This window comes from Antrostomus carolinensis, unplaced genomic scaffold (genome assembly GCF_000700745.2).
Source record: "Antrostomus carolinensis isolate BGI_N321 unplaced genomic scaffold, ASM70074v2 scaffold34784, whole genome shotgun sequence".
Lineage (NCBI taxonomy): Eukaryota > Metazoa > Chordata > Aves > Caprimulgiformes > Caprimulgidae > Antrostomus > Antrostomus carolinensis.
In genome coordinates, this window is record NW_010309285.1 from 307 (window position 1) to 26,015 (window position 25,709).

The 25,709-nt window shown below is 42.3% G+C and overlaps 1 protein-coding gene across 1 annotated transcript; it reads right to left on the reverse strand.

The window, feature by feature from the left end:
- Nucleotides 1-5,225: 5,225 nt before the first annotated feature.
- Nucleotides 5,226-22,581, reverse strand: PEDS1 (plasmanylethanolamine desaturase 1; the record flags this gene model as incomplete). Its single annotated transcript, XM_010166073.1, has 5 exons — nt 5,226-5,404; nt 8,477-8,689; nt 9,319-9,463; nt 11,011-11,102; nt 22,462-22,581. Coding segments are annotated over 5 exons (692 nt in total), but the record flags the coding sequence as incomplete, so codon positions are not given.
- Between the last annotated feature and the right edge of the window lie 3,128 nt (nt 22,582-25,709).

The following is a 25,709-nucleotide window of genomic DNA, read 5'->3' on the forward strand; positions in this document are numbered from 1 at the left end:
CCACGGGGCAGGTGGCATTTGCTGCCCTGTGCGTGGGACCCCCCCAGCAGTGACAGCCACAGCGAGCCCCAGCCCAGCGGCACACGGCCCGGGGCGGGCAAGGGGCTTCAGCCCGGTGGGACTGCAGCCCAGGGTCAGAGCACAGCAGCAGCAGCAGCTCCACGGTGGAAGAACAGGAGCTGGGACATCTCCTCTGCAGAACAGAGGACACAGAGCACATCCTTGTTGTGTGTCAGGGGGCTGCTGCTGTCTGATACGTGGCAATGAAAAATATTAGCTGATATGAATCAAGAAGAGCTGTAGCTAGAAGAGACATAAGGAACACCAGGAAGATCTAACCATGTCATGTTTTAATCAATGACACACCTTCCCTTATCCCTCTCCCGTTAATGCAGTAATAAGAAACAACAACAAAAAAAAGAGGTAAATGAATTCTGCTTTGTCTTGCGATACATATTCCAAAAACTGTGCCCCATCACACGACAATGTGCAGAAACAATTACAAAGCAAAACTATTTTGGAGACCCATTGCATTTTAAGCCATTTACTCAGTTAAATCAACTTTAACAGACTTGGCTCTTAGCAGCACGCAGAGCCAAGGTACCAGTCCTATATCCATTATTCTTTGAAGCTACTTTAAAATAGCAGTGCTGGTCTTGCTGGTTAGACTTTAGTTCATTTCAATCTCGTCCCACGGCTCAGACAGGGCTGAGAGCAGTGATGGATGAAGACAGCACAGAGCAGCTAGATGGCATTAGAGCTCAGCAAACCTGGCCAGGAGCTGGGGAACCAGCGGGCAGCTGAGCTGAGAGCCCTGGCAGTGCCTTGCTGAGCACACCAAGGATAACGATGTTTGATATTGAGCAGCCAGAGTCCCTCTCATCGGTAGCTTTGGGGTGCAAGGGGGTGACTAGTTTAACCTTCTCCCAACCAGAGCTCCTCTTCCACTTTAGGCTGGCCTGCTAGGTCCAGAACTGCAGACACTGCACCTGAGCCAAAGCCTCCTAGCTCAGCCCCATCTCACACAGACAGATTTGCTGGCACTGCCGTCTTGTGCAAACATCTGTGTGCCAGAGGAGTTCTTGAGCTTTTTTTTTTTCCCTTTTGCTAAATAGTGCAGGAACAAAAAAAAAAACCACACACAAGAAAGACAAACGTTTGTCAATGCACTCGTGGTCTTGAGGCTTGGCGAGTACCCCCTTTCCTTCTGCAGTGTCACTGCCTCACATTTGTTCCAGCAAACACTAACTCTGAGAAGGGTTTCCTCTTTGTTTGTTCCCAGTATTTCACAGAGTCAGCAGACAGGTCAAGGCTGCAGAGGAGTGAACAGATAACTTGATCCAGCAGCAAAATGAAACAAAATTTGAGAAGTTGAGAGACACCAGAAAGCTGACCAGTTTGAAATGCGTCCGTGGGACCTGCAAAGCAAACCCCCAGCCCAGCTGGTCAGGCTGTGCTGAGGACTCACCACCTTCCCACGCCACCCACGGCTGTTCAGGAAAAGGCCAAGTGGGAGTTTAAGGCACTTGGCAGTAATTTTCATCAGTGACCACAGTGCAATGCCTCCCCTTGCAGGCGAGTCCCCAGACAGCTCTGCTTGTCAGATCTCTGAAACGCCACAGGTACACGTAAAGAAACAGATCTGCTCCTGCCAGGCCTTCGCTTTACCTCAAGTATCTGCCTTACTGGAGGACAACTACAGACTTGGTAGAAGCTGAAGGCCTGAAAGACCTTCTTCTGAAGGTCCAGGAAGCAGGAGACTGACCACATCTTTCTGTGGAAGTGACAGACTGAAATCAGACAGCTTTTAAAAGCATTTAGTTAAACTGAGATGCACCATCACTGTGGAGTTTTAAAGGAGTGCCTTATTCTGCTTTAGCTCTAATCTGTTCCTAATCAACTTAAAACAAATTTATCTTAAGCCAGATTTGCATCTGTTAAGAAGGATCTACATAGCCTTTTGCTCCAGAATTGCCATATTGATTTTTTGGAAGCATCCACTCCTTTAAATAGGTGGAACAGTTTCCAGAAACCAACTGAAGACCAAAACCCAAGGCAATTCATACCAGCATTCATTAACTCTCCTCCAAAGAGCAGACACCTCAATTTACAGCAGGGAGGGAAAGATGAAGGATAATAAAACCAGAACTTGCTCACAGGCCGTGCCGTGCCCCTTGCCATGATGAACAGTGACATTAACGCAGGGCCCTGGGAGATGCCAGCCACGGCCGATGCGTTGAGTCACTCTGAGCGAGAGCTGCCTCAAGAGTGGAGCACAGCACCAGCATGCAAAACAGCATCCAGAGATTAACTGCTGTCCCAGTTTCGCATAATTAAGCAAGATTAACAGACAAGATAGGCCCAGCAGTCACCAGTATTAGTAGCTCAGATTTGTTTCCAGTAAGACTGTAAATCAAGTGGCTGAGAGAGGTCTGGGTGACAGCAATTGCCTTTAACAGCACTCTCAAAGTACAAATTCTAGTAATTTATGTGTTTCAAATCCATTTGTTATATGCACGACACTATTGCTGTTCACTTGGCATTTAAATCTGCAGTAAGAGATGAGCTCTCAAGGACTTAGCGGTTAAGGCTGTTTTACACAGGAGTTCTGAGCACCCATCCAGTTCTGTACTGGGCTTTGACACTGGTTTACTTAAACTGGGGTCAAGCGGGAGGGAAAGGGGAAGAAAGTGATGAGGACAGGAGGGACAGACAACTAAGGACCACAAATCTGTTAGAATATGGACTATGGGAGTCTCAAGGTAGAAGCAGGCATGAATTAAAACCTTTGTCAAGATGGCAGAAATAACTACAGCAGTTCTTTGCACTCACAGCAGTAGGTGTTGTTTCCTAAGCATTCCTACAGCTCTCAAACTGCAAGACACTCACACTGCAAGGGGAGGGAGGAGAAGCATTCTTTGCTCTGGACACATGGGACTTTGCATCCCCACCTCACCAGCATATATTCAGTTCATCACCCATTAGACTAAATAAATTTAGAGTAAGTTTTAGCCACAAATAGCAAATATTAATAGATCTAACTTAACTGATTCAGTCATGATCACCACAGTGACTTCCATGGTACTGCAAGTTACCTTTCTTCCCACCCAAATTTATATTCACATCTCAATTTTTTTTTTAATATAGAGCTAAACAGTCAGTGCCTGAAAAATTAAAACAAGTAGAGATAAAATTAATAGGAACAGCTTTGTGCCAACAGGTTTGGCACAGAATCAAACCTCTTTTAACACCCAGATCTGGCAGAAGTAGGCAATAATTAACAGAGAACTTGCCAGCTTGCAGCAATCTTCCCTAACCAAACCTGCAATCTCCTGGCTACTCCCCTCTATGCTCTTATATGTGGCCTTCTCTGCCAAGGCTTGTGATGGCATGGGTGGGAGAAACAAGGGACAAACTGCTCTTTTCACCAAAGACAGCACAAAATCACACACACCTCTTCCACAATAGCAGCATTTAAGGAGTATTCCTCCCTCTTCCTCCCATTTTAACTAAGTGCATTTAGAGACCCCTACTGAAGTAGAAGTATTTTTCACTGTCAAAGCTACACAGAGACTCGACAGTGACTGTGACAACTGGAGCAGACAATAGTTTCATGTAATGGTATAAAGTTCTCCAAGGGTCTGAATCATTCAAACGTGTTAAATATTTTGCAACCAAGGTACCTTCTTCAATTTTAATCTGTAGAACCCAGCTCAAACATGTCTGCATTCAGCCACTTCCACTGAAGGAGAGTTGCCAAGCCCCAACTCTTTAAAAAGCTGTGGTCCATCATACCTGAAGAAGTTGAGACCAAGGTTAGTCTAAACCCATGACTCAAAATCCCCTTATCATACACTTCAGGAAAACACAGTTTGAATTCAACACAATTTACAACTAGGGAAGTGAAAACAGTCTTAGATTTGACATGAAGTGCCTGTTGGATGTTCTTAGGGGAACTCCCTCCCCCAGTCCAGCAGAATAACTCCTTAGCCTTCAAAGCAGAATTACCTGCACTTATTGAAGCCTGATGTAATAGTGTCAAGCTCCTACGAAGCTGAAAAACAAGTGATCACTTCAATCTCAACAAGACTTAACAGGCTGCAAGGTGTTTCAGGTAGTTGGAATAGCATCAAGCATTTTGCAACCAGTGATCAAGTTCTTGGACTAAGTGCTGAGAATGCACAAATGAAGAACAGCAACAAGACTTAATAAACATGATTAGTATTATCCAACTGCTTTGTTATAAATATATACATTCAAACATCACATTAAAATATTATTCCATTACACCAGAAGAGATTAAGGCTTTATATTATTTACAGAAACAAGCAAGCACCTTAAAAAAAAACAACAAAAAAAACCCCAAAACACCAGTCATTGACATTTCCCTTCTAACATTACAAGTTTGATACCTTGAGCTCTTGAATACAGCTATTTGCAATGTGCTCAATGCTAGAACTATTTTAAACATTTATAGTCAGGGTAGGAAACACTTTATAGAAGACTCATAAGTGAGTGCTCCACATGAACAAACACAATTATGTGTTGTACTGGGTGCCCTCCCTCTCCTCACAGGCTTGTTAAGTTGAAGGCTTATGCAGAAATGGTTTGCTTAATTCCATGTAGAGAGTAGAACAATTTTATTTTAAAGGAAACTGAAGACACTTGAGGATTCGTGGCCCACTGGTGGAGTGGGATTCTCGAAGTCTGTTCCATATTACATCAATTAGATTTAACATGATAGCTAAGATAATGAATGATAAACTTACAGCTCTAAGTGCATTGAACAGTCATGATTTTATAGGCTTCCATTACTCTGACACACTGTTTTCATGCAGTGTATTTGGACTCAAACACAAAGTGACAAACTGTTGTCACCATTCCCCCTATAGGTCTTAGGCAACAAGTTATTTTTGAATAATTTTGTTAAATAATGTTGATACAACACACGTTTACTACGCCACCACGTACCAATGGAGTGACAGTCCTGCCTTCTGGCTTGCCCAATAGCCTTATGAGATACACTGATGAAGTATTTGCTAAGATGTAAGCAGACATGGCTAAACAAAAAGGTGCTCAGTAAGAGTAATCATCTTCATTTCAAGTATTGTTTTAAGAATTAGTTCTTTTCATTACAGTCTGTGTTAGCACTTTTTAGTTTGTGCTTTAGAGTCTGTTATTTCTTTGCAGGTCTTGAATTTGGCTGATGGCTTTATTTTTTTTTTTTTTAAAAAAACAACAACATTGGCAACAAGTTAAGGATTGCAGAAGGCTGGCAAAAGTTATTTAATTTTCTGAGCCCATTTCATGTCATCTGCTCTTGGCTTCTCCCCAGTAACTCCTTGGATAATGTTCTCCAAACACCTCCAGAATCTTATCTTCTCTAATGGATAGTTCAGCCAACCTAAGCAATTGCAGAAGAAAAAAAGGATTAGTTTCTCATAGCATCCAAAATTCAATATCTTGCAATGTTTATTTAATAACATTCTTTAAATTAAACACAAGGTGAATGCAAGGGGTGTTCAGAGGTGGACTACTTTATGGCCATTGCAAAGCTACCAGAAAAGGGACCATCAAGTTGAACGATTTGTGTTAGGATCAAGACATTTGTATTAGCAGCACCTTAGATTCAGTATTGAAATTTAAACAACCAACCAAAAACCCCAACCCAACAATTTCAGCTGTTCCACCCCCCCTGCCCCAATTAGTTTGCCCATCACCAAAGCCAGCTCAGCTTTTCCCCGTGTTTCTCATTAGACAGTACAGTAAGAAAGTAAATACACACAATATGGCTCTGAAATCTCAAATACATTACCAATGCCACAGTTTCTAGAAATAAAGAAATAATTTAAAAAATAATATTTTTTAAAAAAATATCAAGATTTCTGTTTGGGATCTAAACACCACTAACTAAGGCTCAGCAAAGTAAACAGTTTTTTCTTAAATAAAGCCTCAAGTTTAAATAGTTCCAACATCAATTTTAATTTTTAAGGTACTCAAATGTACTATGCTCTCCCTGGGCAAACATTAAAGTTTGCATAACTGATTGCTGATGAAGCCTGTGATGGGGAAATCTTGTAGTACCACGCTGCATTTAACGGTAGCTGATGTTGGACACTCCCTGGATTAACAGGGCAGCACCACTAGCAGCACACACCCAAAGGTCTGCAACTCGCAGCACTCCTGCTTCCCAGTACCCAGAAAGGCTGCCAACAGGCTGAGAGGGGCCAGTTTCTTACCATTTTATGTAAAAATGGCAGTAAGTGCCATCATGTTCTACATGCAACAGGAGGTGAATGCACCTTTCCTAGCCTACAGACTTCGGGTACATTGAATGCCTCACCCTGAATTCAGGAGGGCTTTGGGTCTCACTTTTAGGATATTAATTAGTATATTAACTTGATTTTCTGATGCTGTACTTTGATGCCAATCTAACTACATATAACTGACAGGAGAGTGCATGAAGAGGCAATTTCACAGGGTTTTACACAGGGTTTAATACAATGTATTTATAGGAACTTTAGACCTCTGTTTTATTAAATATTGCAGTAACTAGGAAAAATCAAAACAAATCATCACTGGGAAATGTTATTTCCCTGTAGAAGTTTTTCTACAACCAAGAAGAGGTGGATGTGTACTGGGTTATATTAGTTATCCCACATTTACAGAACTGTTCTGTAAGTACATGTTATATTTTACTCCATATACATTTCTAGGAAAAGGAAAAAAGTGCAAGAAAACAAAACCAAAGGAGAGGCAGGACTGAAGATATTGTTACTGCAATGGAAACAGTGAGCTAGCAGCAGTGGTTCACGTTAGAGGAAAGAGATAGCTAAAGCACTGGATAGCACAAGCCAGGCTGGAACACTGCCAGGTCCAAGTGCCATCACTACAGTGGTGACACAGCCAGCAGAAGGAAAACAACTCTTCTTTCTGGTGATGTCTTAGCTGGTGTGTGTAGATATTATGGGAGAGAAATACTAAAGGGAGAGAACATTCAGGGTATTTGCTGTTGAAAAATACCACATTGCTAGAGAGATGGATTGCTCTTAGACACTGGAACTTTAACAAACCTGTTGACACAGGCACTGTTGTCAGGCACTGTCTGCAGATGGACATGACCTTTCCTAGCCCACCTGCAATCCTGCAGCTCTGCTCAACTCACTGCCTACCGATGCCCTTTTGGAAGTCAGCTCATGCAATTCTCATTAACACAGCCGTCGCGCCTCAAGGAATGGACGACTCCTTCCTGGTGTCTAAAAATGGCAGTCAGTCCAAAAGCTTTAACATTGGGAATGCCAGAAAGCTCTGTTATCTGACACCTTCCCTGGCAATGCTACAGTGGTGGACCTTTACGTACACAGGTCAGCTCTGAAACCAAGTACGCTCTTTGGACTCTGCTGTGCACCCTTAAGGCACTAACAAGTGCGTTACAATAACTAATTCTGTTTAACTCACTAGAGGCCCCTTTTAAATAGTACATTGGTGGCATATTTCTGTCTTCCCCCTCACTTCTGCCCTAGGAGAATTAGGGCTGCAGAAACACTTTCCTCCACTGGAAAATTCAAGTATACAATCTATCATGCTGTGTTATGTCAGACTAGTATGGTGTGGACACTTACAGAAGGCAGAGTGAACAGAAGCACGTGTTTTTGTGTTTTGGTTTTTTTTTTCATGAGAAAAAAGCAACTAGCCCAAGGCTGCTTATAGCAGTCAGGTTTAAACTTTCAGGACATAGTAGGACTGAAAAAAACTCTTAGGGTGGCAACATTTTTGCCACCATCTGTGAAGTCAGGCTTCTTAATTGTACCGTGTTTTTACATGATATTTTGGACATGAGAACTAGTTTTTTTTCTTGGCAGATATTTCAAAACTGATATAAACTGTTTGTTAACACCAATGACAGAATGAAGAACCGAAGTAGTTTATTTCTGCATGTCTGATTAACCTGATAACTTATTCAGGATTGTGCAACACTGGTGACCGAACAGACCCACCTGTACAGTGGACATAAAATTCAATATACATATGAGAGGAACCTAAAGCCAGTTTTCTGCAAGCCTGTCCACTCCTCTGCCCCAAATCAGAATGAATGAGTGCTGAAAATGCAGAAGCCTTCATTTATAAATGAGAATTCAAGGTAAGTTGCATTTTCAGATGATATGCTCTTCTGAAAGAACAGCAGCTTGAAGACTTCAATGAAGAAAATCCGTTACTAGTGTGAGATTACCAAGATACCATGCAATTGTATCTCAGTACCACTGACCACCCCTTCATGCTAAAAGTTACCCTGTAGCCAATCACAAATCTTTCCCCCACATTTAAGCTGCACAAGCTCTCAGTGAAACTAAGAGCACAGTTCACTTCACCGTGGCATTTTCTAGGTATTTAATAGGCTGTCACTAAATTATATCTTGCCAGGTGAACTGCACTAGACTACTGAAAAGAGCTTGCAGCTCGAAGCAGATGGCAGTACCAGTTGTAATGCAGAAGTACGTCTCATGTGGAGATACATGATGGATCCTGTGATGCTTCCGTGGCAGGATAACGTGCCAGTCCTGTAGAAACACGACCCAGCGTGGAAGACCAAAGTACGTGTGAGACCACTTGTGAATCTGGTTCGTCATGGTTATGAAGATGATGAGGGCAAAGACATAACACTCCCAAGGACACGTTTCATATAATGCCTCTGTAAAACAAGATTTGAATCTTTAGATACCATTTATGAAAAGATAAACTTCTATCAAGAAATGATGTCTTGCCAAGACAGAGCTGCCTAGTGCTGCAGAAACTAACAAAGGCCTCAATGAAGCTGCTTTGGCAGAAGTGTCATGAGAGCCAGTGAGCCACAGGCAATTGCAGAAAGTCACAAGACAGGCTGGTAAGTGCCAATGTCCATCAACTCACCATAAACAGGAAGTTAGAAGTCTGAGTTTACCATCTATAAAACTAAATAAATCCTTTCATTCTTACACTTCTACTTTGCAAATAAAGTACTGCTACACACAGATGAAGTATACTTTAAAACAATTAATTTCCCTATACACAAACAGTTTGATCCCTCTCATAAAAAAAACTATTTAATGTAACTTTTAGTGCTTCCTTGCAAGACTCTTCAATCACAGATCCTTTGTCAGGCTGAACAAAAATTTTGCCTCCTCAAGAAAATAAAAGTTCTCCTCCCAGGAGCATCATCCTTCCAACAGATATTATTTGTCATCTCAAATGAATTGATTTCTTCTAGACTCACACAGAAAAATGTTCATTTAAATATCAACAAAAATGCTAAATCCACCTAAATCAGAAGTAACAACTTACCTGGGGAAAAAGAAACAAATTTGTATGCCATGTTTGCCAACGGGACCAGTGTCATGAAGCAGTTGTCTCCATTGGTCTCTATAAAATCATGTCTGGTAATTGCTGTGGGGTCGATATGATGTTCTCTAAAGGGTCTGATGAAAGCCTGAAAAAACAAAGTCATGAACATGTCAGCATGGCTCAACAATGACCTTGGAAAGAAAAATACAAAAAAAACCCCAAACCAAACCCCATATGCATTCAAATCTGATAACTGAGTTTAAGAGAGCTCCACGGTACGAAGCATGTAAGCAGGTTCAAACCTTTGTATAAAAACACTTCAGAAAATCTGATTTACATTTGCATAGCAATTCAGTTCCCAGACCCAAATCTAGTCTAGTTTTTTCATTGCTTTTCAGTTTATTCTTCTTAATTTTCACTTAGAACCTTTAGTCTCTAGATCTCAAAAGCAAAGCATCAGCATCCTAATTTCACAGACAAAATAAGCTTGTGAAATTAAACAAGTCACATGCTAAGCAGCATAATACAAGAAAATGCTAAAAAAAAAGGAAATTCAGACTAACGTTTTGTATGGGCTATGGATTACAGTATTGAGGGACTAAATGCAAGTGGACAAACTAATGTAAGTCACAGACTATACTAAAGTCTCCTCTAGGAGAAGAAATCACATCTGAATACACAATTCCAGAGGAGACAGAGCAAATGTGATAAGTAGGACTGAGACAGTAAAACAAGCATACTTGTTTGCCTTTAACACATACATCAGGTACAGCCTGTGCAAGGGTGCCCTGATCAGTCTGAACTCTTGGTGATTTAGTGTACAGCCTCCTGCAGTGTCTTTTTTTTTAAAAAAAAACAACCTATGGTCCACAGATAGAGGAATTCAAGGACTACTAAGGCTATTGAAGGTAAATCAAAATCAGCCTAGACCCAACAGTCTTAATTCTGCTTCATGCATTTCTGGATAATTACAAGGAATATCCTGTATACTTTTTTTTTTTGTAATAGAGATCCTTCTAATATTGCACTGTGATGAATAATTAACAGTAGTTATGAATAACTTTATTTTAAAAAACAGATTATTGCTTATTATAGAAGTCAGTGCACCTTCCACTAAGCATCTGGCATTTGTAGCTGCAGATGTATAATACATCTCAAATCTAAATCTTCAGCCATCACCATTCTAATACTACTACATTTACAATAGGGGCCAGTAGCACAGAGAACTAGAAAGATTTCTTACTGGAGCATCTTCAGGTTTACAAGATAGCTTTAGAGAGTTGGGCTACAGGAACAATTCTCCACATCTCTGTGTTTATTGGCCTTTTGGAAGATCCACACAAGTCTAGCCAGGTTTCTGTGCCTGCGGTGTCACAGGCTGTTCCCACAGTACCTTGCAAAGGTCTGAACACTGGCATTGCAAAACTGTGTGCAAACCTTAAACAAGGCAATAAAATGGAACAGTGTCACCTTGCACATGTCACCTAGGCCAAGCGTAAACATGGCACTTCACCAACAATATCCTGTGCCATTTAGTGAAGGAGGGTTCTGGGGGTGGGGGAGTTGGTTACATTGGCAAGACTGCAAGAAAGGTGCAGCTTATCTACAGTGCCCAACACTGCTGGGAATGCTGAAAGTGTTTCAGAAAAGTATTTCATAACTTTTTCAAGCTTAAGGATAAGAATCTCAAACCTTTCCAACTATGGGTAGCTCCACAGATCCCCAGGTATCTGCTCCCCAGTGAAATAATCCTGACAGAAAGTCAGCCGTGATAACTCCTGCAACTTGAATGAGGAGAGAGACAGTTAGATATACAAAAGCATTTTTACTGATGTATTCACATTTTATACTTGTTTTACAAGTTTCCTTGTTTATCTACCTCTAACTTAGGTACTTACAACTACATGAGATTTACCCGATCTGAATACACAAAGTCAGGCAACCAGGAGTAAGAGGTTAACGAGACACCATTTGGATGGTTACAATCTTCATTAAATCTATAGATTTTGCTTAACTCATCGTCTACAGCAGAGCCTGGCAAATCCTTACAATTGCTGGTATGGAAAATGCTAGTAAAGTTAGAACTGAATCATTTAAATCTGCTTACCCTCTTCTTCAGTAGTGTTTAAGACATTATCTGGCAATGAAATAGCTGTTAAAGCCATCCCAACAGATAATACTATCTGTAGACCCTTCCTCTTCTCCTTGGTTCCTTATGTCTGCAAACAAGAAGCACTGAACTCCAGTGACTACAGATAAGCACCAATAAGCCACGCCTGGGTACAGCGATACTACTTACAAAATAAGACTGGAACATCAAACGACTTCATGGCATTTGCAAAATTACAGGCAAAGTCCCAGAAACCACGCTAATGATCCTCTGCAAGGGACACTGTACACCTGTGATATCTGCATACTAAGTCAGAAACATCATTAAACAGAGGTTGTTGCAACAAGTGTAAAGATTTTTCTAGCTGCCAACCACAACAACTTTAAAACTGCAGTCAAGTAAAGATGATTTTCAGTTCTCTGACGTAGAGTCCTATTTCTGCCTTCATGTTCTGGATAATCTACCTATTCAAGTTTCTGGGTAATCCTGACATTCAAAAGTAAGGATGTAGAAGAGGTTATATTTTCCAGTTAGTCATAGATCTGTCAGATGGCGTTTAACAGACATCAATCCTTCTTCACCTGCAGAAGTCATCCTACTCCCAAGTTCCTAATACATTTGGTGATGAAGTCTCCAACACAGTTTGAGATGCCCTCCTGCATGAGCTCTACTGTCACGCTCTTTATGCTTCTGAGAAAGAAAATTCAGAGAAGATTGCTGAAGAAATTCTGTTGTTTTTAATTGAGAGGCTGGGGGAATGAGGCATACAGCACAGCAATATGGCTATAGCAACACAGCAAAGAGCAAGACACTGCCTTGGGACCTCTACACTTAAGGGATTTACTGTAGACAAAATTCCCTGCCCTTTAAAGAACAGGGAAACCAAAAGGTACCACTTCAAGCCTGCACATCTCACTCTGAGCAGGTTTCAAGCAAGATTAACCAGGTCTGGATGGAGTTTAGATTTCCAGAAGAATGAAGCAGACTAAGAATCAAGATCCTTTTTCACTGCAGTGAAAACCCTTCACGTTAATAAAAAGATCAGAAAGATCTTTCTGTTCACTTCTCCCCCCCTCCGGACCCCCCCAAGATTGACTGCCCAGTGTCTGTGTATACAAACATACATGATGGTTCTCTTCAGAGGCAGTGTTCAGGCTCTGAAAGGGGAAGGCAGCACACCCTTACCTGCAGGTCTCGTTAAAAGAATTCAACGGAAGCATGACCCAGATTTCAAAACAACTACTACACACTGTGCAAATATGACATACCTGGGAACTGATAGCATCTGATCTCCGTGCAAATCCCTCACTCACATACACAGCTCATGCCAATTAAAGCACTATATACTGATCTTGCAATCTATTTTCAATGAGTCACAGCAACAGAAACACTAAGATTATGTGTTCAAAACGTGTTTAAAAGCAGCTCAGCAATTCCCTACTCTCATTTGGTGCTCAGAGCATAAGGCACAGTTACTATTGGCATGCCTGGCAGTTCTCAGAAAGGCCCATGAGTCCATCCAAACCAGTGAAGTAGCCACAGGGTCAGGCCAGTGGCTGGAACATAGTTCTTTAGTTTTCCCAGTTGATGTTTACAAAAACCAGGTTGTTTACAGAAGTCACCCATTGTAACAGAGTCTGCACCAGGAGCAGCAGGGAGTTGCAAAAACAGTGGGGATGCAGGAATTTTATTTTTTGCTCTGCCTGCCTCACCAACTCTTCTTCAGATGTCTGTGAAGCTAGGAGAATTCCTGGCTTTCTCCTCCACTAGCCAGCATCTGTTTCTCTGTGTCCGAAGACTTTCTTCAAGCACAGCTTCTCATTTATAGTACTGAGGCTTTCTGTGATGGCCAGGTACCCCTCTGCCTGCTAAGATATTAGGCAAGACAATTCTAACTCACCTGTACTCCCAGCCAAAAGTGAAATGGATGGTATACTGGTTCATCTTGCTTTGACTCCAAGGCATCTTGTTACTCCTCCCTCTCTCACAGAAACTTAAAAGCAAACTGAGATATGCCAGGAAACAAAACAACGAATGTGCATCTTTCCCCATAAATCACACCACTCTTCTTTACCCTGGTTGTGATCTGGACTTTGACTGATTTTCCTACTCCCATCAGGATGCTTAGGTCAGCTGCCTGAAGAGCCCAGTTTAATGAAGTTCTTGTAACATTAGCAGGATTGCTGAAGAGCAGGTAGTTTTTGAACATGAACGAGGACAAAGCTCTTTTGTTACTATTGATCAAATGCTCTCCATCTTCACAGCAGTTACTACTTACAGTGCACACAGCACAGCATATCTCAGATACAGCCCTCCTTGTGGTTACCTTTTGCTCAGCTGATCCCTCACTTCTGCAGTCCTTCCCCTCACCTTTCATTTTCAAAATGGGAGAAGAAATAAAAATCAGGATTAGTGTGGCACCTACTACCCCAAAAGGCTTTCTTTTTGTATTATAAATCAATCCCCATTATCTAGCTGTCCCAAACTCTTAAATACAGAAAGAGACACTTCATCCTTTACGTATCACCTTATTTTTTATAGGCAGTAAATTCTGCACACTTGTTTCTGTTTCAAACTGCATATGTAAGCTACAGTGAGACAGGGTGGAGCACAATAGCTTTTAGATCTGCACCTAGCAGCCGAAAGAGCAAACAGCCTTGATTCAGAGGGAAGATATCCAAACAACACTTCACTTTACAACAACTAAAATACCATTCTTGCTGAGGTAATCACCCTATTAACTCACATCGCCTCCAGCACGCTGCATTATCAGAGTCTGCAATAACAGCAGGAAGAACAACAAAAATAGAGGAAAAATACTGACAGTTCAATAGATATTTCACATGTCACTTTGATGTCAGCTGGTAGAAAGCTAAGAGCAAAGAATGAGGGGTGCCTGAAGCAGTGCATTATACTACAGCAATCTGAAAAACCTAACTACTGGAAATCCTCTCTCAGCTGGATTGCAGAAGGGTTTGCTCACTCTTCAGCAGCCGCGTATGACGAGTGGCAATAAAAGAACAAGCACTGTACCAAAGGTTATACATGACTAGCACCCTAACACTTTGTTTGCATCCTGCCTCCAGCCTCAGAAAGCACATCAGGCAGCAATAAATTGAACTCAATATTCTCACATACCTAGCACTAAACTGGGAAAGCCAAGGCACAAGCGTCCAGCTACTTCTCTAAGTGGTGTAAGATCTTTATGCTCTGTCATCAGGGTTGGGAGGGCAAGAGAAGATTGACAGCCCTGAATATGAATTAAGAGTTAATCAAAGTCAGAAAAAGCAGATTATCCACAGTATAGATACATTTGAACTGCAAATGGTGGATTCACACACTCATTAGAAGCAAGATCAGTAAAGCATTAGAGAAATACTGCTCTGTGCCCATTAGTTTTACTCCAGCCTGCTGAGCAGTGGGATGGAGGATCAGCTCATCTATGGCTTATATCTGAACAGGAGGCAAACACAGGAGGGGAAGAAGGCATTGCAGTTAAGAAGTGAGCTGCAAAACTTGCTCAAAACACCAGGATTTCTTTATTTTGGAAGTAGACTGCTGAATCAGGAGAAAAGAAAGAGGCCTAGGACACAGGGAGACCAAAGGTGTACAAATGAACTTCAACCAGGAGCAGACGTTTTAAAATAAATGACCACATGACTGAGGACACACTCGCTGGAATGGCTGTTCTTTTCCAGCCACCCTGTACTTGTGATCCTTGCACAGACATGCCCACAGCCACAGCAGCACCCTTGGGACAGCGAGTGCCTCTCCTGTGAGTCAGGGGACAGCCCAGAGCACGGCTGCTGGCCTGCAGACAGCCAAGTCACCTGCCAGGCGGTGGGTCGCAGGGCTGGAAGTGCGGCTGACCCAAACAGATAATTAACACACTATGGTTTTGCTCCCTCATGTTTTGTTCAGAAACCAGGTAATTTGTAGGGTTCTGTGTCACAGAAAAGCCCCCCACTCCTCCTCTTCCTTGCTGAAGTGCCAAATTGAGAGATTACAACTTGCAACCTTAACGAAGGGCTTCTCCTGCGAGCCAGTCACATACCTCTTCCTGCAGCCTGGCTGCTCCCAGGCATGAGCGGCAGGAAACCAAACACGAGTGGGACATTTCAGTGGGACACTTGAGGTACAAGGTGTTCAAAAGATAAAACTACTTTGCATGTTTGCAACACCAAGTTGTATTTCACTGAAATTTTACAGAAGGGTTTGTAGACAGGTTTACAGAGCCAAGTGTAAGCCTGGCTTTGCATAGATATAACTCTCAAATTGTAACCCAGAAGCTTTGCAGTAGAGTACATAAAAATTTCATATTTACTGAAAAATTTCAGTTAAGAGTCTCTGGAGAGAAAAAAAACCAGCATAAGATGTTATTAAATAAATTGATGCTATTGTGTAACATTGAGAAGTGCAGTCATTTTTAATCAGGGACTGTACAAGCTAGTTGGATGGTACAGCACTCGAGTCGGGGGAGCCACTAATTCCACAACAGAAAAATTTTTGTTTTCTAAAAATCAATATGTTAAATCAACCATTGTTTGTTACTTACATGCTTATAAAAATAAAATGCCTTAGTCATCTGCACTCCACATTTAGTGACTTTCAGCACAGAGAAGGCAGGGGTTTGGTAGTGGGGCAAGTTACGAGGCTAAGAAAATAATCCCTGAACATTTCAACTACACTATAAAGTGTAGCAGCTTAAAAGCAAAAAGAGAAGAGTTAACCATTTTAGCTATTTAAAGCTGAGAAGCATTCAGTCAGAACTGGACCTAACAGTGCCAAGTAAGAAGAAAACACAGTTGAACTATGAAATAAAAGAAGGGTCTGGATATTATATGTATTATTATTATTATTAATAGTAGCTATATTACATTATAACTGGGTCTTTGAATAAATCATGTCTACAATACACACACTCCAGAGACAGGAGAAGTCTATCCTAAGTCACACAAGCTTAACTGGTGAGATTGGCACCCTAATCACATAGCGGACGGACACCTTTTCTCACAGAATCACAGAATGTTGGGGGTTGGAAGGGACCTCGAAAGATCATCCAGTCCAATCCCCCTGCCAGAGCAGGAACCTAAATGAGGTTTAGGTTTCCTTCCCCTGTGTACTCCAGTCACTCCCCGCTATGGGGAAGCCAGTACAATCCACTGCCCCCAGCAGTGCTGGGAACAGGCACGCCTCTTGCCTCGCCCCAGCTCCGACAGACCTGACCAGCAGCCTCAGGGCAGGAACCACCCCTCTTGCCTCGCTGCCAGGAGCTACCAGGAAAAGGAGATCCCCAAGGAATCAGGGTACTGCCTCCCCTGGAGTTCAGCAGCAGCAGATCCTAAAAACTCATCAACTAAAAGCATGATTTGGCCAGGAATCACTACCCACCCGATAAACTTAATGATAGGAACCATCAAATTTTATTTTCATGTCTTTAATCTCAGTCTGTTAGCACAAAACAAGCTATTCCCTCCATTTCACCAGCCGATGGAGCGATCCTGAAGCACCCGTCACATTTAAACGACAAAATCCTGACAACTTTACCGAGGCCTCAGGTTCTTCAGCAAAAAGTACCATTGTATGTACTTTTCTCCAAAAATGCATTACTAAAAAAAAAAAAAGCAATTAATTCAGGCCAGAAGAGAGTGATTAAAAGAATAGAGAACAACAGATATTAAATGAGAACTAAGAGCAAATTTTCCCTCACTAAAAAAAAAGAAATCCAATACTTTCATTAGCATGACTACTCAAACTAATCCTCCAGTTTCACCCATTTAAAACGTTCCCAGGAATCAAGCAGGGTGAGCTCAGCTCTCAGGAGCCCCAGGCAATTTTAGGAGACCCAATACCTGAATATTTGCCTGTCACAGGACACAGGCAGCCACAACATTGGTTCTGTTCAAGGTCTGCAACCTCTCACCACAGCAGATCGCTCTATCACCATCCACCATAACGCACATTAGGGCAACTCTCCAGTGTGTGTTGGTGTTTTGAAGAGCAAGAGGCACTATTCTGAGTGAATCAGGGTCACCTAGACCTACACTTCCTAGACCCTTGAGCCAAAGCCCCCTGCAACTTTAAGGGAGCCCCTGACAACCCAGCAGGCAAACAGAGCTTTCTTTGTCCCAGTCCCGCTGCTGCCTTGCGGAGCGATAGCACGTGCCCTGTGCACACACGGGGGATGTGCAGGCAGGGCTGTGTCACCAGCTTCAACCCACTACCAGGGCAAGCAGGCTCAGGATGGGGGGGTCACCTCTCCCCATCAGGGTACAGACTTCAGCCATTCTGCCCAAGAACAGCTGCTAGCATGCTTGAGAAGTTCATCCCCTAACCCAGGTTACATGAAGAACTGATAACTGGTGTCAACATCACCTCCCCGAGTGCAAACCAGCAACTGTTCTCTGTAATTCCTTTCAAGACCAGCAGCCTCCAGGATCCTCTGGCACCAGAGAGGCCTGGAGCTCCCAACTTAACACACACAACTGCTACAAAATGGATCAACAGAAGATACAATACAACTTGTGTCAGGGCAATGCAGTTGTATTTGCGCAATACAATGTGCGACAAAACATAGAATCAAAGTTTTGTCTATTTAATCACAACTTGGGGAGTCTCCACCTTTAAGAGATGATACAGTTTAGGATGGAAAACACAAAGTTACCTGCAACTACAAGGTAATAGATAGTTACCTTCAGGTGAGGTGAGACAGCAGGTCACAAAACTTGGCATATTTGGACCAACAGTGAAATAAAGGTTAATTGTCCTTTGTTAACTGAGGTTTCCCTGGTATAATTTCAAGGACCTTTTAGATCAAAATTTCAAGTGGAAGCTCATTTTAATGTACAAAGTAAATCCAAAACGAAGTGGCATCGTTACAGTTCTGTCTCTTGCTGTAAGGCAGCAGGACTTTGAGGCACAGCAGGATCTGATGCACAGCAGTGCATTTCGGAACGCGTCCGTGGTCTCTCGAGTGCTTTTACTCCAACACGTGCCAGAGCTTTCCTGGGTATTACACACTCGCCATCTGGCTCTGCAGTGCAGCTAACCCACTGCAGCTCTGCACAGCTACTCAAGCTTGAAACAAAAAGGGTTTGGGCCTTGATCAGAACAAGTTTCTTTTTCAAAAGTGAACTAAGCGATTTCTTTCCGAGTGCTCTCTCTGGCTAACTCACATCATCTGCAAAATGAAACATGTACCTCAAACGGGTTCAAAAAAAATCAGTTCCCCATCTCTCAAGTCAGCAGTGATTAACTGTATCTTGTGTAGTGTCACAAGGTGTTTCTAAAGGTATCTGCCTTATGTGGGGCAGTTCTTAGGAATATAAACAGGTTACAACACCAACTTATTTTAAGACTGCAATAAACAGTATCTATTAAGAACAAACGTGGTGGTAGATAAAAGTCAAATGTCAGAAACAAGTCAACCAATTTGGAAAAAAGGCTTTAAAACCCTATAGAAAGGCATGAGGAGGGAAGGAAAAATGAAAACCACAATCCATAGTGTAACTTGCCAAACTTTTAATCTAGATCCTATTAATATACCACGTATATACACACACACACACACAGACACACACACACACACAGAGAACTGATGTATATTGAATAATATGCTGGACACCACAAACTCACCTGAAGGTGTAAGAGCTTTCAAGCCTGATCTTACATGTTTGGGTGACGCTTTTCTGCTCATCAGACAAGTAATACCTACACCAGCCTTGTCCCCAGCGCTACTGAGCTTCTATCACAGTGGCAGAGGCTGCTCTGGTGCTGCTAGGAGGGTGTCCCACTGCAGTGGGAGAACACGGGGGCATTAAACCTCCATCACACCCAGCCTTCCTAACCAAGCCTGCCCCGGCGTTAACCATGGGCACGTGTGCATGCAAATCAAATACCAAATCTACATGGTTGACAGCTTCCACAAACAGGAAAATTTTCACAGCTCCTCAGCAGCTGAAGGCATTCAGGATAGGGCATGACTGGATTTGACACAGAAATAACAATTTTTAAAAATCCATCCCTTGCTTACTGTGGGGTTTTTTTTTTGTGACAGTGAGGAGAGGAAGGGAATTGTCTCCTGTCTCTGTTAAACCAGCCTGGAAGACAAGAGACTCACATGGGTTCCTCTTGCTTTCTGCCAAGATCATCTTTAGTCAGCAGAAAATAACCAGTTCAAAAGCTATTCTAAAACACCATGAAGTTCTCTCCTGCCTTCCCTCACTCCACATCACGAGTGCCCGTAGGTGATTCAGCACAGCAAATGACAGCACGCCACGTGGGCTCATTTCTCAGCAAACTGCCTGCTCACATCACACAAGGAAGTAGGTGCTTTCAGACTGCCGGGAAAAGGAGGATGATATATTTTTTGTTGAAAGAATTTCTAGATTATTATATTTACAGTATTGCCCATGTTACAATTACGTGTGCCTTTAAAGGCATGAAAAAAGAAGACATCACACAGCCTTTAATTATAGAGATAGAGTTCAGGCTATGTGAAATGATGCAGAAGGTTCAAACTACTCTCTATTTCTTAAGTGAAAACATATAAATTTTCACTTCCATAAAAGTACACAGGGTGTCCCCATGATGCATCTTAATGAACAGGTCTGTGCAGCAGGTCAGATCCAGCCCACTGGATCACTCAGCGCTTTCATATTTCTAAAGACCTGATGTGAACGTGACCTAGAGCTATGTCTTTATCAGCAAAACGTTCATTTTGTGATCTCAACTCAAAGGTCAATATTCTAAGCTAAGCCTCAGGACAGTTTTCAATGGGAACACATCTGACAACGTCTGTGACTCAATATTCCCCACCTTACCCATTGTGCTGCATGTGGTATTTAGGAATCAGGACATTTATGGAGGTGAGTTTCACAAAACTTAGTAAAACCCAGTAATGATTGGGAATTACAGACATCACCCACACTTCACCTGAGGAGGTAACATATTGAAGGAAGACAGCAAAACAAGATAGCATGCAGCGCTTATTTTATTGCACTCATTTTTGTACACACTATCAGTTATTTCCACACCACTTTATTTACACAGAATCCAGATTCTGTTACTTTAATCATTCACTACTACTTAAATAATATTATCAGTGAATTGGCTGCTTTATCAGTTAAACTGGTAAGCAGGATATCGGAGAACTCAAGCCTTTATCAATGTCAACTTTGGGATGAAAGCCAGCTGCAAACAGATTGCACTACAGGTTAACCATCATTACCAGTTCTCTTGTCTACACCCGTCCCCATCATTACGGAGAGTTCTCATGCCGTGTTCTTTCCATTCCTCCCAACACCTCCACCTCATCAGCTGAGAGTAGGCAAGACTCAGTTAGGCAAGTGAGCTGGAATGATTCACAGTGGGAAGACACTGCTCCCTCTTACCCCCAACATAAGGCAAATAACCTTTAAACAGGCATCAGGAATTACCACCCCTCAGCATTGACAGAAATTCATAGTATCTATCATATATAACTATTTGAAGCTGTTATTTGTTTTTTAAATCATTAGCAATATGATTACAACCAATACCATTCTTTTCTAAAACATACAGAACCCCACAGTTTATGAAAAAGTTACTTTTATTATAAAGCACAGAAGCTGAACACCTGTAGCCAGCTTATAGGGTGTCCTAAGGAATGAACACCACATGTTCTTTCAGGTAACAAGGCAATTCATGTGAAAATATGTAAACATTTTATACAGAGCCAATATGAGAAGTTAAAATTGCATTCAATATGCACCACAAATATAGAAGACTGGTGAAATGCTTAGTTACTATTCTCTCCCCTCCCTCATCCCATATTAGAATATCAGATCCCTTATGAGCTTACCAGAAAATTACAGAAGGCATGCACTGCAGAGCTGACCCTTCCCATTTCTAAACTTAATCCTCCTTCCTTTTCCCACATCCCCTCCCATTCATGCATGACCATACAGCTACCAGTAATGTTTGCTGCCCAGATGATGCCAACAAACTGAGTCAGCCACATATGACCATCTGCTTCAGCTCACTCTGCTCTCCTGACCTCCCTTCTCCCTACTCTCAAGAAAGTTTCTGTGCAATAGCGTTTCAATACTATTCTAATAACACAAAGCTCATGTTAACACTGATAATTTTGCTCTGAGCATTAAACAACATTCAAGTTGTCCACAGGTTTAGGTTTTGAATGATATAATGAATGTTGTGGAGTCCCTTTTCACACTCAGCTTATTCTGAGACAAGATTTTCCTTTACCTAATTCCACCCAATTCCCGATTCTGTGGGTAAAGCTGTACAGCATCCAGCTAGAATCCTGTACTAGTTCTTCCTTCCCTTCACTGAAAGGGTGAAGTCACCAACCCACACTGCACCTAGACCAGCTAGCTCTGTGCTGCCAAGATGCAGCCAACTGAAACACCTGTAAACATCTAAGGCAAAGATATCAGACTGGGCTTGCTTGCCCACGCTTCCAAACAAAGTAGTGAGAGACCAAAAATCACACTTATTACCAAAAGAAAGCTACAACTTTTCTTACACTGCTGGAAAAAGTCGTTGTCCAGGATAAAGGCCAAACTCCACATCTGGCATGAAAGCCCAATACTCCAAAATACTCAGGTTTAGTTATCAGTCCCCAGAAATCTAGCCAGTTTGATACCTGAAACACCTTTTATAAGATTTCTCTTGGCTTTTGCTTTCTGAAAAGTTCTTGTAAATATTTTTGTCAATCAACGTATTTTGTTTCCAACTCAACAGCTACTTTCACCTCTTAATAGTTCTCACACTTGCAAAGACTACACAAGAACACCAAAGTTAAATAGCGACATTAAAAACTTCACCTTTGAGATACTGAGAAGCCACTGAAATAAAAGGCAGAAAGCAGTAACAATTTTTGCAGATGGTCTCAGTTTCAGAGGCACCACAACTGCACATGCACAAACGTCCCTCTCACTTTCAGCAGTAAGTCAAGCCTAAAAGATGACACATTTGTTCCAGCATTACAGACAGCTCTGCCTTGTTCACAGCAGTGAACAGCTCCTACTTACATATCCCAACAATAACAGAGGGCGTGTGCTCCAGTTGCAAGCAGAAGAGTAGATTGTAAAAATTGAAACAGATCAGAGAGAAGCATAAGATGACAGAGATCCATTCTTGTAGTCTCTTTCCTGTTGGAAAAAAGGAAAAGAGCATGTTTTACTTTTATCTGAGAGGACATTTTGAAGTCTGAAATAACACAGGCTATTCTACTGCCTGATGACTCGCTCCATTTGTCTCACAGGGAACTGAAACAGAAACTTATTTATCCACACGAGGTGTGCATATTTTGTTAAATGACATCCTCTTCCCCAAGCCACTGCTCACCCCTCCCCTCTGCCCTCGCCCAAATAACAGGGACAAATCAGACATCATCTCACACTGTCCTCGTTTCCTTTTCCCTGTGGTTGCTGGCACAACATTCCTCCACATCACATCTTTTTTCAAATTTGCATTTCATTCAATATTCAGTGTTGCTGGCACGGCTGAATCTGAGAATAAATTTCTGGCCTCAGATAGTCTGTAGTTTTGTAATGATTTGTAATATTTAAAACCTCAGAGCTTGTAAATGAAGGTGTTGTACTAACAGGAAAAAGCATCATCCTGTACTTTGGTGGCTCTCGAATTGCTTTTCTAACATTGCAAATACACTTCTGAAGCTTGTGTACTGAACTCCTGCAGTCCTGTCTTTGCCCTTCTGCTCGCAGGCAGAAGACTATGGCCCTGCAGCCATTCTGAGATGACAAGAGACAGAGTAAGCAAAAAGAGATCTGGCACAAGTTCTCTCTTGCACCTTGTGGTATGACTTTGTACCTCTACAAAAGCCTCATTTATTGCCTATAAAAAGAAAATGGACACATCAGAGCGTGGTAACACTTGGAATATGCAGATCACTAGCAGAAAGCTGCTGCCTGTCAGTCACTGCTAGATCCTCACAAGGCACCGATGCCGAGAGCAAGGGAACGCTCAGCGCCTGACTCGTACGGATTAAGGCATCACAAACAGACCTGTAATGCCTAAATCCAGGGAGGAGATCTGAGCTGCCCCCTTGGCCCAGAAGGGTCGTGGCTGTAGCCAGCTCTTCACCTTCACAGGCTGGGCCACTCAGCACAGCTGCCTCTTGCCCAGGGCTGCCCAGAGCTGCCCGGAGCTGTCAGCCCCCAGAGCTCACTCCCCACTCCCTCCTGAGCCACGAACACTTCACACCACTGAGCCTGAGAAAAAGCAAAGTTCCGGGGAACAGTCAGTGAGAACCACACGCCAGGTGCACGTTCCCTCACAGGAACAGGGGCGCATTCACACGTCTGGCATGTGTTCAGGGTAGGAGCTTCTTTCCTACTACTCCTCTTTGCTGACCTACTGGCTGATCAAATTTCTCTTCCTAAATCAAGTCCTCCTTCTCAACTACACCATGCAATGAAAAGGAAACTAGGAACATCAAAGGAGGATCAGTATCATCTCCAATGTGCCTACAATGCAGTATTATAAATAAGTGTGAACAAAGACTTTTACAGTTCAGAGTTTTGTTCTAGAAAGGCCATGAGTACATAAATTAACATCCTCTGCAGTAGAAGAGAAGAAAAAATCATAAAATTAAATTAAGACACAAGAACAAGCATATTTCAAGACAGCATCAGGTCACAATGTGGGAGATTCTATAAAGAGATCCCTGGAGTAATGAAAGTAAGAGTTAATTAACATTCACTCCCTGCACAAGAAAACCACACCCTGATTAGAGGAGCTAAGTGGGTAGATCCTCAAGGAACAATTAGCTGACTGCAGGGAAACAGTAGGCTCCTTACTCGCGAGTCCCCTGAGTTCAGTCCATGCCAAACACCACGCTACTCTGAACCCAGGCATCCCAAGATTGCCTGGAGACATCCGAGTCCAAAAACACAGCCCCAGCTCTGGACAGACTGGGAAGGCAAAGGAGCAGAGTCAGCACCAGTAACTTGTGTTTAAAGAGCACTCAAATTTAAAAGTATGTCCCACATGAAGGAATAAGGTGCCAGAGCCATAAAGTAAATGCTTAAAAAAATTGTGGAAATACTCCAGAGCCATATTCACTCTGGACAATTATACACAACCCTCATTAAGAATTCAGTAGCTCACCATCACGTGCTTCCACCATAACACATCTTCTGACATTGTTTATGTAATGACAGAAAAAAGTTGCACATCTAACATTATTACAGCTCACTGCTGACAGCTATCACTGCACATATACTGCTTCACAGATTTCCCAGGAACTTCTGACTTCAGCTAAAGATAAGGGTAGCACACTGTTTGGGGAGGAAAATCTTTTCCTTATGAGTAAGTGCACAGGTAGAGTCAGTAATTGCTTTTCTGTAAAGCACAGGAATTAGTCACTGCCTGGATCAGAACTGCATTGTCTAGACCAGGTCACACACCACCTTCTCTCAAGGCAAGGAAGAGGTGATCAGTACAAGCTGAACAGTCTAAAAAACCTGATAAACTAATGAACGCCTTTGTCTTCTTAAAATTACTTGGCTCTATGCAAGTAAGAACAACTATTTTTCTAGTAATCGCTTTGAACACACAAACTACACTGTTCAGCTGACCAGCTGGAAACTGCAAGATACTGAAAATGCATCTTCCCTTTCCTAATGTTTCATCTCCAAATGTATTAACTGGGAATGGCAACAGCACCTAGCACTGCTCATGCTGGGACCTAAAAACAAGTGATGTGTTTTATTCTATAGGAGTTTGCAGTCATTTCCATAACATTACTGAATAGCTGCTGTGACTTTATTGAGTTCTGACAAACAGCAAGCTTTAAGTAGCCAAGATTAAAACAAAAATTCAAACGCCCCTCCCTCACTCTCTGAGGTGCCAGGGCTGGGCATCTCAGGGCAGTTCATGGAATAAATATTATGAAGTAAAAGCTTCTGTTGTTATCTTGCTTAGGAATCAAATTTGTATGTCTGCTTTTGGATGGAAAGGTTAATTTCTTTGTTTGTTTTCAAAGGGAAGAGGATTCTGGGCAGGGTTTAGTTTGAAAACCTCCACCCCAGCAGCCAGACCATGTGTGTGCAGTTGAGACACCAACCCAAGTCCCATATTGGCATCTGTTCACGAGCTGACCACCGAGCCCCTCCATCCGAGGGCTTCCTTAACCTCCCAGAAGCCGGCTTTAGGCGAGGTGTGCCACACACAGCGATCAGCCTCAGTTTATCGAGCAGAAATGTCAAACACAAAGGGGGACTGAGCCCAGCACGCCTCGCTGGCCGCACACACA